Source organism: Aspergillus pseudonomiae (assembly GCF_009193645.1).
Source record: "Aspergillus pseudonomiae strain CBS 119388 unplaced genomic scaffold BDV37scaffold_138, whole genome shotgun sequence".
NCBI lineage: Eukaryota > Fungi > Ascomycota > Eurotiomycetes > Eurotiales > Aspergillaceae > Aspergillus > Aspergillus pseudonomiae.
In genome coordinates this window covers 13,491-30,549 of record NW_022476130.1, presented here as the reverse complement: position 1 = coordinate 30,549, position 17,059 = coordinate 13,491, and the positions used below count along the sequence as shown (strand labels likewise).

The following is a 17,059-nucleotide window of genomic DNA, read 5'->3' as shown; positions in this document are numbered from 1 at the left end:
CTCTTTCTTCCTTTCTTCTTTTCTTCTCCCAAGGGTCTCAGCCCACGTTGTCTACCACAATTACATGGGATGATGTTGACGTGCTAAGCAAGCCTCACTGGTTTCGGCATTCTGTCGCGACCGCCGAGGTTTACAAGATCCTGAGAAGGAGTTCTGTCCCGTCGTTAATCGCCCATTCTTCTCTTTCCATGAGATGGACGGGTTTCATATCAGGGTTACATATCATCTTAAGTATATCAATGAGCAGGTCACGACAAAGCAAGCGCGTAGGACGGGCAAGTAATCCAAGTAAATTGCCAGAACACCACTACTAGACATTTTCTCTGCGAAGTTTGCCATGTCAGACCTGCGTGAATTTGCATGTGCGTGCAGAGTATACTGAAGGCAGCGATCACTGAAAATCCGTAGTGGCCAGTGCGAGACTGCGAATACACTTCCGCTCTTAATACTACGTTGTCTGCTAGCTATAGACAAAGCAGTCAGACAGCTTTACCTGTCAACACCGGCAATGGGGCGCGCCTCGGTGGCTTTGATGCGCAAAGGGGGTTCCCCGTCTCTTGAAGCTAGGTAGAGGACTGGGCTCCACAGCTCGCTAAATAATGATCGGGGAGAAGTTATTCGAAATCGGGCCGATTGACGGCTGATTTACTACTACCCGAGTGACGTATTAGGCTAATTAGCAGAGAGGATGTGGAGGTGAAGAATGAGGGGAATTGGGGTTATCAAGCTTTCATTGTTCACTTGACTGGGTGTATCATCCACTCATGCCATTTCCATCTCGTCTCTCATCATAATCATCTTATACGGTCCATCAAGCCCTCTACCCATCACCTGTATTGTCTTTCTGCCAATTATCGTCAGTATAGATCGAACTATCAATATGGCTGCTCAAACAGGCTTGGATGCCCTTCGTACGAGAACTATTGTTGACTGTGATACCATGGATGAAGAAGGTACTTGCTCCACGTACTATGTAAAGGTTCCTGAGTGGCACGTATCGAACTTTGTATTGATAGTCCGTTAGTTGCCAGAACTCTAGGTCCATTTCAAGACTGTACTTCCAACCAAGCCATCGCTTACGGAGAACTTTCCAAACCCGAGCATAAGGCATTGATCATCTCCTCTGTTGGAGAGGCAAGGAATCTCCTATCTCGGTTTCCGGGCCTTTCCTTGGAGGAGCTAGCTGTAGAGATAGCGGTATTCTATCATATGATTAAACCAGTGCGAATACTCCAGTAGGGCTAACGAAGGGTATAGATGGTGAAACTGGCCTTGAAAATTACCCCTCATATCAGTGGCCATGTCCATATCCAGACAAACCCTTACTATTCTTACTCGGTCGAGAAGACCACTGTCAACGCTCTTAGTAAGATATTATCTACTTTTGCAACGACATATCTTCTCTAATAGGTTGGCGCTCGCCTTCTCCCAGGAATCATTCAACTTTTCCAGTATTTACAGCCAGGTTTCGAGCAGTCGCGCATCTGTATCAAAATCCCAAGTACATGGGAGGGTATGGTAGCTTGTCGGACCCTTGAACAAGCTGGCGTACGCACGCTCGCCACCACTCTCTTTACCCTAACGCAGGCGGTGCTCGCTGCGGAAGTTGGCTGCACATATATTGCACCCTATGTCAATCAACTCAAGGTCCACTTCGAGCCAGGGTGAGTTGCAGGCCCGGGAAGCCTTTCAAAAGCATAGTAAAAGAATTTTACCACTGACGTTTTCACTCAGCTTCACGGATCCGAACAAGCTACTACCTCTCTGTGTCGCCATCCAGAATTACTACAAATCGATCAATGCTAAAACACAGGTCCTGCCGGCCAGTTTAACCTCGACGGATGAGATATTTGCGATGGCCGGTGTAGATCATATCACTATTGCACCGAATCTCTTGCAGCAGCTTTCGCAGCCAGGTTCTGCGCCTCAGATCCAGTCTCTATTCGACAGTGAAGCTTCTGTGGCACTTCCTTTGTCATCTGTGTCGTTCGTCAATGATGAATCGGCATATCGTCTTGCTTTCACTAGAGACCTCCATGGGGCAAGTGAGGAAAAGCTTACTCAGGTACGTGGATTGGGCTATCGGTTTTCAAGCCATTTATATTAACTAACTGGCATATACAGGCTGTGAATATATTCTGTGATATGCAAGACAAGCTCGTTCAACTTATGAAGTCTGTGGTATGAGGTGTACTATGGGGATGGCTCGGCTAGCTGAATGAACGGTCAGTATAACGATGAGTAAATGAGAACTAGTTAATGAACACTTTATCATAACTTGCAGTCAATCCCCACTTTATATTAAGTCTATCATCTTTGCAAACTTGATGATTACATCAAATGCTTAAAATGTTGGTGGGTAGATTAGAGCCAATGATATCTAGAATCACCAGTGAAACAATATATAGTTAGTTTTACGCCCAATTCCCCAAACATTCCTCTAGCAGTGTCGTCGTAACACGCTGTAGTTTCTATTGCTTATTTTTTTCACACTCGAAGTAGATCTATAATAAATAAGTCTGCAGTCAACAATTCAGTTTTATCCAACCGATGGTATAGCAGTGAATGATGTATTCACTGGTTACCTCACTCGAAGGCCCGTGATCTACACGTGACATCCCGGATCATCGTTTCCCCTCATCATGCAACGATGAGGCTGGGGCTTGTCAAGTGCTCATCCAGCACTAGAGCAAAGTGCATATAACACCGCCTTAGCTCAAACGCCAGCAATTGATCCAACAAAGAACACAACCGATGCCCGAAACCAAGCCACCACGCCCCCGTTTCCCCCATTGAACTAAAAGAACCACTACCCGCACTCTGCGGGGTACAGTCAACCTCCGGAACGACCCCAACAACCAGCAACCATGGACGTCCGAAAGAAGAAGAGAAAGGTGCTGTTAATGGGGAAGAGTGGCTCGGGAAAATCCTCCATGAGATCAATTATTTTCAGCAACTACGTTGCCAAAGATGTCCGCCGGCTAGGCGCCACAATTGACGTGGAACACAGCCATGTCAAGTTTATGGGGAACCTGACCCTGAACCTGTGGGACTGCGGAGGTCAAGACGCCTTCATGGAGACATATCTCGCCTCGCAACGGGGGAACATCTTCTCGGACGTCGCGGTCCTGATCTACGTCTTTGACATCGAGTCCCGTGAGGTAGAACGAGACCTCGACACATACCACGCGATCATTGGCGCCTTGAAAGAGTACAGCCCGAACGCTTACGTCTTCTGTCTCGTCCACAAGCTTGATCTCATCCAAGCTGAGCACCGCCAACGTATCTATGAAGAACGCTCCGCCCTCATCCGCAGCCGCTCGGACAATTTCTCCATCGACACCTTCGGCAGCAGCATTTGGGACCAATCGCTCTACAAGGCCTGGGCCGGCATCGTCCACCGTCTCATTCCCAATCTCAGCGTCATCGAGCGCTTCCTACACGCCTTCGCCAAGCGTATCGATGCCGAGGAAGTTATCCTCTTCGAGCGCTCGACTTTCCTAACCGTCACCTCCGTCGCCTCGGAAATAGGCGACCTCAACCCGATCTATGATCGCCACGAGCGACTCTCCAATATAATGAAAGCGTTCAAGCATTGTGCGGCCCGAAATACCCATACCACGCCCGCTTCAGCCGGATTCGTCGTCATGCATACCAAGACGCCCCAGTTCAATGTCTTTTTGGGTCGGTTCACCGATAACACATATATCTTCCTTGTCGTCCCGCCGGGTGAAGCAGCATATAACTGCGCTGTACTGAATACAATGTTGGCCAGGGAGGGATTCTCAAAAGCAGCAGCGATGGGTCACGGGGATGGATTCCCGCTTCCTGCGCCAGAATCCCCGGACGGTGAATTAGCCAACAATTCTCATGCAAATGGTTAACTGTAGTATCACCCAACCAAACGAAAACCAAAAAAAAAATTAAAGAAAGAAAAGCAAAGAAAAGCGACAGGGCGGGGGAAAGGAAGGCAAAAATTGTCAGAATATCGTCAAGCTCTTTATTGTGTTAGATACCCAAGCATGAACATGTCATATTATTCCTATTACCTTTACTACTGCTAGGTAAAGGCCGAAATTGAGATAGGAGTCTGTTTAATAGGTCCTTGGTCCACGGTTACCTTAGGTACATGCCCCTTCCTTCCTCTTTCGGAAAGGAGCCAGGGCGTCCAGATGTTTATTTTACCTTTTCACCGTACCAGTGTACTGGAAAACTAGCGCAGTTGACATTAGTGTTGAGGCGTAAGGCTTTCAGATAAGGTTAAAGTATCCATGGCTAGCATGAGCCTCTAGCTCCGGGCTATAATGAATTTCATTATACTACACTATTGTTTGTAGACTGACTACACTACTATCCCCAAAAATATCGCCTTCGAGGCGATTCCACCTTTAAGATCCAGAAAGTCAATTGCTTGGATTGACATGTTAGAACAAGGCCACACAGACTAAAAGGCCGTATCGCTTCCTTGAATATCAGGGAGCGCGTAATATTAGATAACGGGTGGCGTCAGATCACAGCTCACAGGCAGTACGTAAATCTGTCGCCAGTCCCGAGGTCGTCAATGCTTTTAGAGACATCCCCCCCAAAAAGAAATGTACAAGAATGTATCACCATCCCAAATAGTAGCTCTACAGCAGAAGATATAGCTCCTTTCGCAAATATGTCGATGGAGTGAAGTGGAAAGAACGGAAGACATAAGCATATGGTCATTAAAAGGTCGTAAGGACTTCCGCCACCCATAAACAGGTATAGCTGGCGGAGTCAGGTATCACGAATCGACAGGGTATGCTAAACATTAGAAAACAGTACCATCGGAGCGTATCATAATCGGTGGTTCCTTAGTGTTTGGCCTCGATACCTCGGCAATCTCCCGGCCGCCCTAAGAATCCATCAGCAAAGTGCAATAGGGTTGGAGAAAACGAATAAGACTTACCTTCCATGATCCAGCTTCGAGCATTTGTGCAAGGGTTAACTGGTCCTCTCCAACCAACCCTAGCTGAGAGTTTACCGCCACGAGCAGCTCGTCCAAAAACCCAACTGTGACGGCGCGCCATTCCACGACTACATCATCGTCGGTAGAGAAAAGAGGAACAACTTCCATATTTGGTTGACCCTTGATCTGCGCATTCTCTTTAAATGCAGCAATGCCCCGTTCACAATCAGCCTCCTTGAGAGTCAACAAACCCATATCGATCAACAGGCCGCCATTGCGATACTCGGGAAGACCGGTTAGGAGCTCGCTGCCGGCAAAATGAATCTTCATCAGTTTCGACATCGGAACCATGATGGAATAGCATAGCCACTGTGTGAGTTTGTGGAATGGGACAATAGTCTCCCAAGGTTGCGCGGGAGGGGATGGGGGTAAGTCAGAGCATGGCCAAGCATCTCCGATTGACAGGCCATCGATTTGTGTTCTGGAAGGCGGCCAAATTGGCGTCAAACCGTCCATAAGGACGGACCATAGCGTTGTAATAGGAATGATAGGGACCGATGAAGCTTGTGTCGAGGGGTGTGAGAGAAGATAGTCTGAAGGAGACCTTCGTTAGCAGGCCATCCAATCAAGTATGCCAGCCAGTTGGTCACTTACCAAGCATGTTCCCTGGCCTAGCATCCACCCCGAAGAAATCCTGATTATTCAATGCCTCGGAGAGTCGAATCAAGAGTCCCGCACGACCTTCGATACCTGCCAATGGGTTGTTCTCCGAGTGTTGCATGCCCTTCGCCAGCAGTTCCACCGTAATCTTTTTCAAGCCGGCGCCATCCACCTGGCATGGCTCGGTAGGGTCACTACTGAAAAGTCCGCTCTTGAACATCTCAAGTGTAGCAACAGCCAGCCCCTCGCTCCGCGAGAAGAACTTGCCAGATTCCTTCGATTTGTAAGACCATCTAGTTCCAGCACCAGCGTCCAAAAGGACGGAAACTACGAAGAGGTCGATTAATCGCCGAGTTCGTTCTTGCGCATCGATTGTGCTAGGCCAGGACTGTAGCAGCTGATTGATGCGGGGTCGGCCACCAACATCGAAGTGCTGCCAGCGACCATGGGGAGGAATCGAATCATAGTCTGGAGCATAATCTCTCTTCACGTGCAATTCAGACAGTTAGTCAAATCGAGAACATCACATTGTGGCCAGAGGAGGGGAGGGCGGTTATGTATAGTTGGTTTTGCTCACCTTGATGATGGACACAATGTAGGACGCGGTGGCTTCGAACTTGCTCATATCAACATCGAAATGGTTAAGCTTGTTTCTTTTCGCCTTCCCAAAGACAAATCTAGAACGCTCTCGAACAGCATGTATGCTTCGCAGGTAAGCTGCAGGGTCCAAGGCTGGGTCGGGCGGTTTGGCAATCGAAATTTCCGGGATGGAAGCGGGCAAGCCACTGCCACTTCCCTTGAAACCAGGAGATTTCAATGAGGCATTGGATGTACGAGCGCTGTTAGCTGACACAAAGGATTCTTGTTCATCCCTCTCGGTATGGATCGAGTTTTTGGAGTCCTTGCGCTTGAAAAGACCCATGATGAAACGGGGATTTCGTGTGAAAGGGGGGGGCGGAGAGGACGCAGGGAGGGTCCAGAAAGTGGCGAGGAGGGAGAAAGAAGAATGGCCTTTGGGTGACACTGAGCAAGAGTGGTGTGAGAGAGGTTGAGAGGGGAAGCGAACAGGAGTTACACCAGTAGGTGATTCACGACTACTGGGAGCCGGGAGAGAACCGGACAAAGAAGGTCACCCAGAAGGGGGAAAACGCATAAACAGAGGAATAATGATCTGCGACGGCTTCGGGAAGGTTGGAAAGAAGAGAAGAACTGCCGATTTGGACTGGTGTTGAGCTCGTTTAGTTTTTGCTAATGAATTTTTTTTTAGGTTGCTGGGATTTTTTTTTTTTTCCCTTTTTTTTTTTTTTGAATTTGGAGTAATTTTCTCACGGGTATAAAAAAGGCCAAATAGGACTAAAGAACAAGCACAAGAATAAAATACGGGGCGGGTCGGCAGGCGAGATGGGTCAGGAAAGGTTCGAGTAATAGGGACCCAAATTTCCAGGACATTATTGGAACGAAAAGGAGGTTGTCCAGGGCGTACTATGTATAACTTTCAGTCTAGTCGAGCCTCGGAGTCGGAAGGTGGGGAGCTTTGGAGAGCGCTTCCAGTCTGGCAGATGGTCGCACTAGCACGGCCGATTTAGCGTTGATATGTATAAGACTATTGTACTTGTTACCATGGTCGGTCTTTAATCTAATTAATTAGTTAGTGATTTAGTGAGGAAGTTTAGGGGCAGAAAACAATCATCGTCAAGAAAATTTCCCTTTTGCCCCGCAGGCCACAGGGCCGAAGTTCTTATTACTATTTACCTAAATTGACTAATATCCTGCCTGTACCGTGTTCTGTCGGTTCGCTGTTCACGGCATACTGAATCCAGTAAGAGCTCCTGTCAGTCCTGAGTATGGAATTTAGCCTGATTGCTCATGCGTAAGACCTTTCTCACCAGTAGGATGAGGTATGCATGAGATATATGTAAGTACTATGCTGAAACGGAGCCTGGTCGGTGCAATAGACCTATATGGATAATATCTTAAGCAGTGAGTGATGCATGTAGTAGTATGGTAAGAAAACAAAAATTACCATCCCACAATACATCGAATCCATTGATTACCCTGCATTGGGTGCCAATGATTGGCTGTCGTTTATATTTTTCTGGGTCTTATTATTACTATTACTATTAGTTAAGTTATTGATGGAATGCTATTATTAATATGGAGTCCCCCTCCCGGGGCCGAGATCGATGTCCCAAAGAAATGTTTAAGAAAAATTTAGAAATACTAAGAAAAAGTGAGGAGATTGTGGGAAAAAAAAAAGGAGAGCCCCTCATACTTAGATGGGAGCACGGACAGTGTACCAAACTCGCGCACAGAGCCATTTCGGGTCCTTCGCCATTCCCAGGCATGCGGATCTAGATTCCTCGCTGGGCCATGTCCGCACCGTCATTTCCTCCGTACATTAAAAACCACATATGTGTCCGGAGGAGAGCAATGATCCCACCCCCTCTTCGATTCCCAAACGGCTGTGGATCATCTAATACCGTCCACAATCACCTAATCTCGGACTGGTTCTCGAGCCAAAAGAACCATTCCCCTCATTTGGCCCCTGTCCATTTTACGATAGGTTATCGTCTGCAAGGCACAAGGAACTTCCCGAACACACGTACTCTCTCTATTGGCCCCTGCTTTTCAGATAGATATGGTAATGATACTATCTCTATGGTATGCCCGATATTGTATTTAAAGCAGTAGCCTGGAGTCCACTCATCTTCCACAGGGTGTTGATAGTAGTAAGGTACATACAGGATAAAATATCCACTATACTTCTGGGTCACGGCACTCGTCTTTTCACATGACAATGAATAAACCTAACAAAGCTATTATGATCAGACAATGAGGACAAATCCACCACTTCAAAAGAACTTCACCAAGTACCGATGTCTGGATCGACCACAATCGAAATGTCTCTGGTACTGTACTACAGATTCCCATGTGTGACCAGGTATTGATTTGGAACCTTCTTGTTTGAGACCTTGGCACAAAACCCTGCACTCCATAGTTACAACGTACTCTTAGTCACCTTTTCTTCATGGACGCCCTAGCTAACTAACAGAAATTTTAAAAAGTTAGATATAATCTAGGAACTTTGGGGGCAACTTGGGTGCTCATAGGAAGCACCCACCACAGCCCGAGGAAAATACTGTACCGTGCAGTAGCCCCACCGTAAGCGAGTATTGTATGATTGCTCCCAAGTTCTCATAGATACTGGAACTTGTTGCCTTGTCAGAAACTTGACTCCATACTACAGCAACCTCCCGAACAAGCATATGTGGGGATTGACTCCAGTGCTGGTCAATGACTCAGACAGTGTCGCCACCCTTTTATCACAAGATGTCTGTTACATCTGCTCATGGAGCTCTGGGCCCTAGGTGAGTACTTAGGTATACCATAATACCATTATCCTACCCCTCATTTAGGGTTAGCTAGCAATTCATATTAGACGTCAGCCAGCTCAACGCCAATGCGATGACATTGGTCCCCGGCCATACTGCCGGTTTCACGGCTTAACTTTCCTTTGCGGCCCAGGGGATACGTCGGGAGTTTCCAACCTTGAGTTTTAAACTCTGTCCTGGAACTCTCTTTCCGCGCCCGCGGCTCAGTTCCCCCGAAACTCCGCCGCCAGCGTTGGACATCTTAGCGGGGACGCCGGAAGGTGTCCTCAGTTTGATCTAGATAGTCCCAGATACTACCCTACTACTGATATACATATCCCAGTACCTGCCATTCTTACATGCAGTAGTAGTATATTCTATACCGGGTACTAGTGGCGTGATCGTCTACTCGAAGGAAGGAGGGGGGGGCCGAAAAGTGTCCCTTCCTGTAAAAAGCAATATGCGAACTGCTAAGTTCGAATGGTCATGCATCAAAGGATTTTGGATGCATCAACTCTATGGATGAATCTTGACAGGTGCAGATAGAGTATATGTATGATCTCAGAAAACTTAACCTGCTTGCCAATTGGGGAAGTCGGTAGGTGTTAATATTGACAGGGTTCCAGGGAAACTAAAAACCCAAAAGATAAATATCGAAGAAATCTCGGAGAATATTTCCCGGACGCAACCCTTTCTAGTAGCTTCTCGATACAAGTCACAGATTGAGTGCGGAGGAACCGTAGCAAGCCGGGTTCCGTTCCAGGCTGTATTGGATCGTTGAGCCAGCTGGCAAATTATCTGGTAATCCTGGGCCAGCCGTTATTAGTCACATGACATGCACATGATCTGCTGGCGTTGATTGGTCGGGTCTGTCTTAATGACCCTAAGGCGGGCTAGTAATCTATCTGTTACCCATCCCAACCGTCCACGGGTCTAATTTACACAGTATAATCTTTCTATTGGCCGGGGCTGAGCCATCCTCATAGCTTGTAGGGTCCGTATCAGATACCAAGCATATTCACAGTATAGCGCGTATGGTTCATTACCTTTACTTGACCTTGTTGATATCGCTGGTTCCCCTCTCATCCTTAAGCCTTGGAGTTCTCCATGTCTACATCACCACCGTGCAGTTTGTTGAGTGCCTTCAGGGACTGATCCCGAACCAAAAACAATGGTCGACTGGACAATTATAAGAAGGTTATTATGCTATCCTCACACATGTTTCTTTATATTGGCCAAGGAATTACAAGTGTCGTTATGCCTTTTTCTGGCGCTCTAATGAAGAAATGGGCCAACACGAGATGAAAGCAACTTCGGATAAGGTTCGACGACTTCGTCTTGCCCTACGACTCGTGATGCGGAGTCACGTACCATGCGTGTCAATGTATAGTGTTGACGTGATGTACACTGTGTCTATTTAATCGATTTGCGCACGAGCTCTTCGAGAACTTCATAAAGAGCGATAATAATCTTGTATTGAATACTTCTAGACTATTAGCCACCAAAGGAACTCCTTCAAGTTGATGAGGCCCTCATCGTCTAGTATGCTCGCTAATGGTGTAGAGCTCCGCTAAGAGGAGATGACACACAGGTTGTTTCTCGAGTCCCAATGGTTGTAGTATGGATGATCCTGAAAGCCAGAAAGCAGTTTTGGCATATAATCCAGTTAAATACCATGCAAGTAGTATATACTATAATGATAGATTATTGATGGTTTGTGGCTATATCGTTGTGCTTTGTCAGTTAGAGATAATCCCCAATCTTACAATTCCACCATCATATTTTGTTAGGGGCGAGCACACTCAAAGACGAGGAGGCAAATGACATCCTAATCTTTGAGATTCTAGCACAATGAACTTATGTTAGCAATGTGAGTTACACAGGATACAAAAGAAAAAAGCAGCACCAACACTTAGCTTGTATCTTTACCAACACTCAGCTTTTATTAACTACTGCTTTGAATATACTCAATAATTATGTTTGTTAGAGTAGCTTGCTATGTACATCTCACATATAGCTTAAATTAATAAAGCCCTTCATCACAAATGCTGTACGAATGGTTTTTCAAACCACAACCTACTACTTCAGCACAGCTACTCGCATGATTCTTAAGACATTGTCAGTTAATTTGCAGCCCTAATGGCGTTAAACATTGCAGTGTTACGTAAATTTCCTCGTGAAAGCTCAAAATACTCCAGCACCCTACTGTGTCCTGATGGGGAACCGCACGACCTTCGCATTTGCAGTGTGTTAACGGATTAGTATGCTTCTGCATCTACTCCGTACCTCCCTCGCAACTCTCGCAACAATGAATTAACTGGAGTGCCTGAGCCTGTAGGAAGGAACTAAAAGTGAGCTAAGGCAAAGCGAATGGCCCACCAGCTGCTATCTCTACATTACAGAGTAGCAGTAGTCAGGAGGAGATCCTTCGACGCAAGTCGGGCGTAACAAAGGGCTATCTTTGTCTCTGGTACTCCTATATGCTCCACTCATAGCCCCTCCCTATGCTGCGCCTTCGCGTCCCTAAATATATTCTGGGTGGCGAAAGATATCAATGTAACTACAGCTAGTTTGTTCGTTTGGTAAAAGGATGTTGAACAAAGTAGCACCAATGGACAGGTCCAGAAGTTACTGCATTTGGCAACAGGTGCCACTTAGTCATGTTGGAATCTCATCAGCCACACCCCACTAGCTGCTCAGCCACAATGACGGCCGCGGCCCTCGATCTCCAGGGGAAGTTAACACTGTCTCAGAACATTTACTGTAATGCAGTGTGCCAAGTGGTCAGTTCTTGATTAATGCTTGCTTTGTGAATATATCCGGGCCTCTATACACCAGACGTTCTACCACGCGAACAGGATCAGCTCACTCGATCGTTGACGGTGAGGCTAGACCATGGAACCACTTAACTCCCACGACCTCTATCCTAATCCAGTCCTCCCAGACACCTCCCTATTCGTACTAAATTGACCACACCATGGACGATCTGAGCGGTCTGAACTGGAATTCCACTTCATCCAATGACCCTCGTAAACCCCCACCTATGAGCTCCGGCGTCTTGTTTCCGAATGTCAGGCGCAATGACACCTCTGGCCGATCTACTCCTCTTTCTGCCTCCTCCGGGGCTTCAAACCCGCCCACCAAATCTGCGACACCAGACAAGGACAGCTTTGCGAATCTAGTGTCTTTCAATTCGTCCAACCCAAATAAGAACCTGTCCCTTATCGAACAGCAGAAGAGGCTACAAGAAGAGAGAGCCAAGAAAGAGGCAGAGAACCGATCTCGGTTCGAAACACAGTATGGGGCGCAAAATGTTCAATTCTGGGATAACCTTGAGAAGGGTGGCAACAAATCTACTGCAATTGGCATGACCTCTACTCAGCAAAAAGCGCAGTCTGCTGATGAAGATGATCTCCTTGCCGCTTTTGACGCTTCGGCGCCTGTTGATGCATCGACTCACTTCCCCGTACCTAGTCCAAGCCCGTCGCCACGGATAGACGTCAGGCCATCACGGCCCACCCCCAATGGATCCTCTCCGGTGCCACAGGCCTCTGGAATGTCGTTTATGGATGATGATGATGATCGTTTCGGTCTTAACCAGTTGAAACCTAGATCAAATCCTCCGCCGCCGCAACCTGCACAGGCTGACGATGATGATTTCCTGGGCTTGCTGGCTAAGCCCGTTTCTGAAGTCCGCCGACCGGAACCACCAGCGAAACCTCCTACTCCAGAGCGCGCAGACCCTACCCCATCCCCTAAGCCGTCGAATGGAACTGACCGAGCAATTGCGGAGCTTGTTGATATGGGATTCCCTGCAGATAAAGCTAGTCAAGCTCTACGCATGACGTCATCTGGAACTGACATTCAAGCTGCGGTCTCATTGCTTCTCACGCAGGCACACGAAGAAGCTCGACAAAAGTCTAGGAACAGACCGACGGCTCAAGAACGCTATCCAAGCCATGAGAGCCGGAGCAGTGATCGGGCTGAGAGGTCGGATCGCGATATGCCATCGTGGATGCAACAGGAGCGAAGCCATTCTTCAAGACGCCGCGAGGATAATCGGTCGCCTTCGACAGCAGACAAGGATCCGTCGCAGATTGCCGCTGCCTTCGGCAATAACCTGTTGAAAACAGCAAACTCGCTGTGGAAGACTGGTAGCAAAAAAGTTCAACAAGTCGTTAATGACTTGAACACTGATCAAGATCCAAACCAGCCCCGGTGGTTGAGAGATCCGTCTGCCCGCGAGGAGCCCTTACCTAGGGAGCACCGGCGCACTCCTGATCAGTCTCAGAAACAGCCCGCTAGCTTCACTGACGAAGCTCTTCTCCTTGAATCCGGTGTAGACCCCCGTGCCTCACGCAAGCCGACAAGGTCCAACGATGGACCTCCACCTCGCGCCCTTAGCAATAACCATCGAAGCCAGCCTTCTCCAGTTGGTGACAGAAATATGCAGCAGCCTGCCTTTATGCGACAACAACAACTAAGCCAGATGAAGGATCCCAGAGCCCGGTTGACTAAATCTGCAGTAGAAGAGCAGTCAGCACAAGCATATGTTAGCCCAGCGAGAAGAAAACGGCCAACCGCACAATCTCCAGCCCCTGCTCAGAACGTTGACTTATTTGATTCTCCGGCTCCACAGCCTGCTGAACGTCCCAGACCATCACCCTCGCCGGCTCAGCCCAAGCGGCCAGCTGTTACATCCAAACCTCTGCCCGCACGGCCAAAAGCTCCGCCCCGAGTCATTCCTCAGGTGTCTCCGGAAGCTCTTGCATCCACGCATCGTCATCGGACAAAGGCGGCTGAAGCTTATAAGAGAGGTGATTATGCAGCTGCCCACGAGGCCTTCTCCGCAGCTCTGTCGATGTTACCGGAAAAGTATCCGCTTGCTATCATCATCCGGAGCAACCGCGCCATGACGGCACTGAAAGTTGGTGAGCCTAAGGTGGCAATTGGCGATGCAGACACTATCCTAGATGTGATTGGCCCTTCGAAAGGAGAGGCCGAGAGCATCGAAATCGGAAACGGTGAACCCAGTAAACCGATGAAGGACTTTTTCGGCAAAGCCTTGATACGCAAGGCCGAGGCCCTAGAGCAATTAGAGCGATGGGCAGATGCTGCACAGGCGTGGAAACAGGCGGTTGAGAACGGCCACGGTGGTAGCACCAGTATTCAAGGCCGCAACAGATGTGAGAAAGCTGCCGGAATTAGCAAGCCTGTTTCGAAACCTTCAGCCCCTGCTAGGCGGCCGCCGGCTCCGGCACCTAAGAAATCTGCACTGGATGAACTGCAAGGTGGCAGTTCTTCATCTGCGAATTCCGCCGCTGTTAGTCGGTTGCGAGAAGCCAACAAAGCCGCTGAGCGTGCCGACGAAGAGAAATTCGCTCTTACAGAAAGTGTGGATGCTCGACTAGCTGCCTGGAAGAACGGCAAACAGGACAATCTACGAGCGCTTTTGGGAAGCTTGGACACTGTTCTGTGGCCGGAGGCTGGATGGAAAAAGATCAACATGTCAGAACTGATTATGCCGAACAAGGTTAAGGTGCAGTATATGAAGGGGATTGCAAAGGTGCATCCAGACAAGGTACGTCTGATTCTCAAGAATGCCATATCACAGCAGCTGATGATACAGATTTCTACCAACGCCACGACGGAGCAGCGAATGATCGCTGGTGCAGTGTTTGGCACGCTTAATGAAGCATGGGATAAATTCAAGACGGAGAATAATCTATAAGAATCAACCTCGCATTTACTGTTCTAGCTGACTAGAACAATGCTCTACTTTTTAACGCAATACCCACCATTGTCTGGGTTTCTACTTTTTTATGCCATGAAATCGAACTGCGCTGGGTTGGTCATAAATCCATATTGTACATATACATCTTCATGAAACCAAGGCTTTTGTTTCTCTCTTCCTAACCAGGGCCATCTGTGTATATATTTCTTAGGAGACCCTCCGTCGTCATTAGTAATCTTTGTTGACATCGAATATGACTGCAAGTCTACCTCTAACCCACTGTCATGGAATATCAGCGAAGTAACGCTATTTACTCAAGAAAACAGAACACAATACAACACCCAAAAGTATGGTTTCACTAAGATGGGTCTGATACCTTCTATTCCTTTTGAGACTCGGTCTCTGGTTGCCTTTGCTCCTTCTTTTGCAGGTCGCGTTGCTCCTTTGACTCCCTTTTCAGTTGCTTCTTACTCTTTTGTGGTCCCTGCGGTTCCTGTACCCGGTTTGACGGCCACTTCTCACGGCAGCGCTTTTCATCCTCCTCCGTCCATTCCCGAGGCAAAACGGCAAAGACGAGGTAGGATGTATGATTTTTGAGGTCTAATTCTGACCGGGTCATCACACGACCTTGTTTATATACTGGGACCTCAGATGCTTGCTGGCGAGCGGGCGTATCAGTCTCGGTTTTGCTGGTAGAATCGCCGCCCTTTGTCTCGTTTTCAGCTTTAGGGGCAGGGGTACTGTCGCCGTCACTTTGATTCTGAGTTGCACGGAACAACTGGGCGCGTTCCTCAAGAGAGCGCGTTCTCTCAACCGCTTCGTCGACAGATTTTGGGAAGACGACTGTTCCGCGAATATTTTCGTAGTCTAATCCAACTCGTTCTCGCTTGACCTCGATTCTGCGGTTGTTGACTTCCACCATTGAGATTCCCAACCATCCCAATTGGCGGAGTGTGCTGATAGTGCGCTGTACCTGTTCAAGACAGGGAGAGAATGTACATATATAGGCCGGTGATGTAGGATCAAGCGGTGATTCCGTGCCCTCGGGTGGGTTGCGAACGAGATGCTTAAGAGCTAGCCAAGGAGCAGGTAAATCAAGGAAAATCGCATTTGCCTTTGGCGATTTGCCCGTCTTTGGGTCCCCGAGGAGGAAGCCATCCTCATAAACATCACGGTGTGTTACCTCCACAAGCCCGTCGAGGCCATGCTCGTTCACCTCCACGCGAACCTTCTCTGCCCGCTGCGCGTGGAATTCAAAGCTGCAAACCTTGCCAAGTCTTCTCTTTTTCGTCGGTTGATCATCTGAAGGGTATCCATTGAACACTGCCCGCACAGACGCATGGGTGAAGGAGCCACTTCCAGCTCCAGCTTCAATTACGGTGCTTCCGGGGCGCGCGCGTAACCGATGGAGGATGTAGCTGTAATCCGGTGTGTAAACGACTTGAGTACGATGCGGAAGCGACGCGGTCCACAGTTCCGGCGTAGGGTAAAGGAGGTGGAGGAAACCGCTGGAGGCTGTTACTGGGGTCTGCGGAGAAGGCTTATCTTCGGCCTGGGTGGACGAATCCAGCTCGTCCGCTTTCCGCTTCAACTTCTTGGGCTGCGTGCGGCCCCGTGATCCCGTGTCTACCTTGGATGCGATGATCTGTGAACCCCATGGTTGATCGCAAAGCGTGCTATGCGGAAATGAGCCGAAGCGGGTGTTGGTGACTTTTCCTTCCTTATACCCTGCGTTCTTTTCGTCATGGAGTTGGAGAATCGTCGGGATCGTCTGATCTCTGCGCAGTTGAAGAAGAGCAAGACTGTCGAGTTGCGACTGAGCGCCGGGAGTTAGGAAGGGGGAAGGCATTGCGACTGCGTGTGGTGTAGCGCTTTCAATATCCTTTCGCAATCGCAAAATCTCGGACGAGCTCAAAAGCTTCTATCATTCTGGGGCAGTCACCGATCTAGACCCGACTTGGACAACGGTTAGGGCTCAGGGCTAGGGGATTAGGGCGATGCTCCCACCGCATTGAAAATCCAGCCTATTATTGGTTGACAACCCTCTGGCGCATCCATTGAATACTTGACTCAGGTTGGTTGTCAGGTTGGCCTCCTGGTAGTGACCCCTCCCGTAGTTTGGATTATTTGTCCCTCTTTTGTAGCTCCGTTCCTGATGCCCCTCACCTCTCACCGACTTCCTCGCCTGGTCTCCCATTTCCTCACCAACCGGTCCAAACAACGATTGTCGCTCTTTTACCCCGTGGTCCTTCTCTCCAGATCCAGATCTATGGCCACCGCGCGCCAACAACCGCAATGGCAACAGCCACCCCTCCACCCTGAGGCCGAAAAGAGCCTACCTCCTCTGAAAGTTTGGAACTC

General features: G+C 48.5%; 6 protein-coding genes across 6 annotated transcripts; 4 read left to right on the top strand and 2 right to left on the bottom strand.

Annotated features, from left to right (window-relative positions):
• Positions 1-880: 880 nt before the first annotated feature.
• Positions 881-2,245, top strand: BDV37DRAFT_289040 (transaldolase; the record flags this gene model as incomplete). The annotated part of the gene is made up of 7 exons (XM_032088378.1): positions 881-953; positions 1,025-1,197; positions 1,258-1,366; positions 1,433-1,664; positions 1,735-2,065; positions 2,125-2,181; positions 2,231-2,245. 7 exons carry the CDS (start codon positions 881-883, stop codon positions 2,243-2,245), a joined length of 990 nt encoding a protein of 329 aa, XP_031935187.1.
• Positions 2,246-2,687: 442 nt separating this feature from the next.
• On the top strand, positions 2,688-3,901 carry BDV37DRAFT_264688 (Rag GTPase GTR1). Its single transcript, XM_032083698.1, has one exon. It carries the CDS (start codon positions 2,868-2,870, stop codon positions 3,882-3,884), a length of 1,017 nt encoding a protein of 338 aa, XP_031935186.1. The 5' UTR covers positions 2,688-2,867; the 3' UTR covers positions 3,885-3,901.
• A 399-nt stretch (positions 3,902-4,300) lies between these two features.
• BDV37DRAFT_264686 (URC4/urg3 family protein) lies at positions 4,301-7,076 on the bottom strand. Its single transcript, XM_032083697.1, has 4 exons — positions 6,171-7,076; positions 5,588-6,077; positions 4,934-5,526; positions 4,301-4,879 (listed from the first exon to the last, which is right to left on the bottom strand). Exons 1-4 carry the CDS (start codon positions 6,513-6,515, stop codon positions 4,796-4,798), a joined length of 1,512 nt encoding a protein of 503 aa, XP_031935185.1. The 5' UTR covers positions 6,516-7,076; the 3' UTR covers positions 4,301-4,795.
• A 2,891-nt stretch (positions 7,077-9,967) lies between these two features.
• BDV37DRAFT_264684 (uncharacterized protein) lies at positions 9,968-10,332 on the top strand. The gene has a single exon (XM_032083696.1). It carries the CDS (start codon positions 9,999-10,001, stop codon positions 10,155-10,157), a length of 159 nt encoding a protein of 52 aa, XP_031935184.1. The 5' UTR covers positions 9,968-9,998; the 3' UTR covers positions 10,158-10,332.
• A 1,436-nt stretch (positions 10,333-11,768) lies between these two features.
• Positions 11,769-14,886, top strand: BDV37DRAFT_44930 (UBA/TS-N domain protein). Its single transcript, XM_032090674.1, has 3 exons — positions 11,769-11,846; positions 11,909-14,545; positions 14,594-14,886. Exons 2-3 carry the CDS (start codon positions 11,942-11,944, stop codon positions 14,693-14,695), a joined length of 2,706 nt encoding a protein of 901 aa, XP_031935183.1. The 5' UTR covers positions 11,769-11,846; positions 11,909-11,941; the 3' UTR covers positions 14,696-14,886.
• Positions 14,887-16,903, bottom strand: trm61 (tRNA 1-methyladenosine methyltransferase subunit GCD14). Its single transcript, XM_032090673.1, has one exon. It carries the CDS (start codon positions 16,545-16,547, stop codon positions 15,078-15,080), a length of 1,470 nt encoding a protein of 489 aa, XP_031935182.1. The 5' UTR covers positions 16,548-16,903; the 3' UTR covers positions 14,887-15,077.
• Between the last annotated feature and the right edge of the window lie 156 nt (positions 16,904-17,059).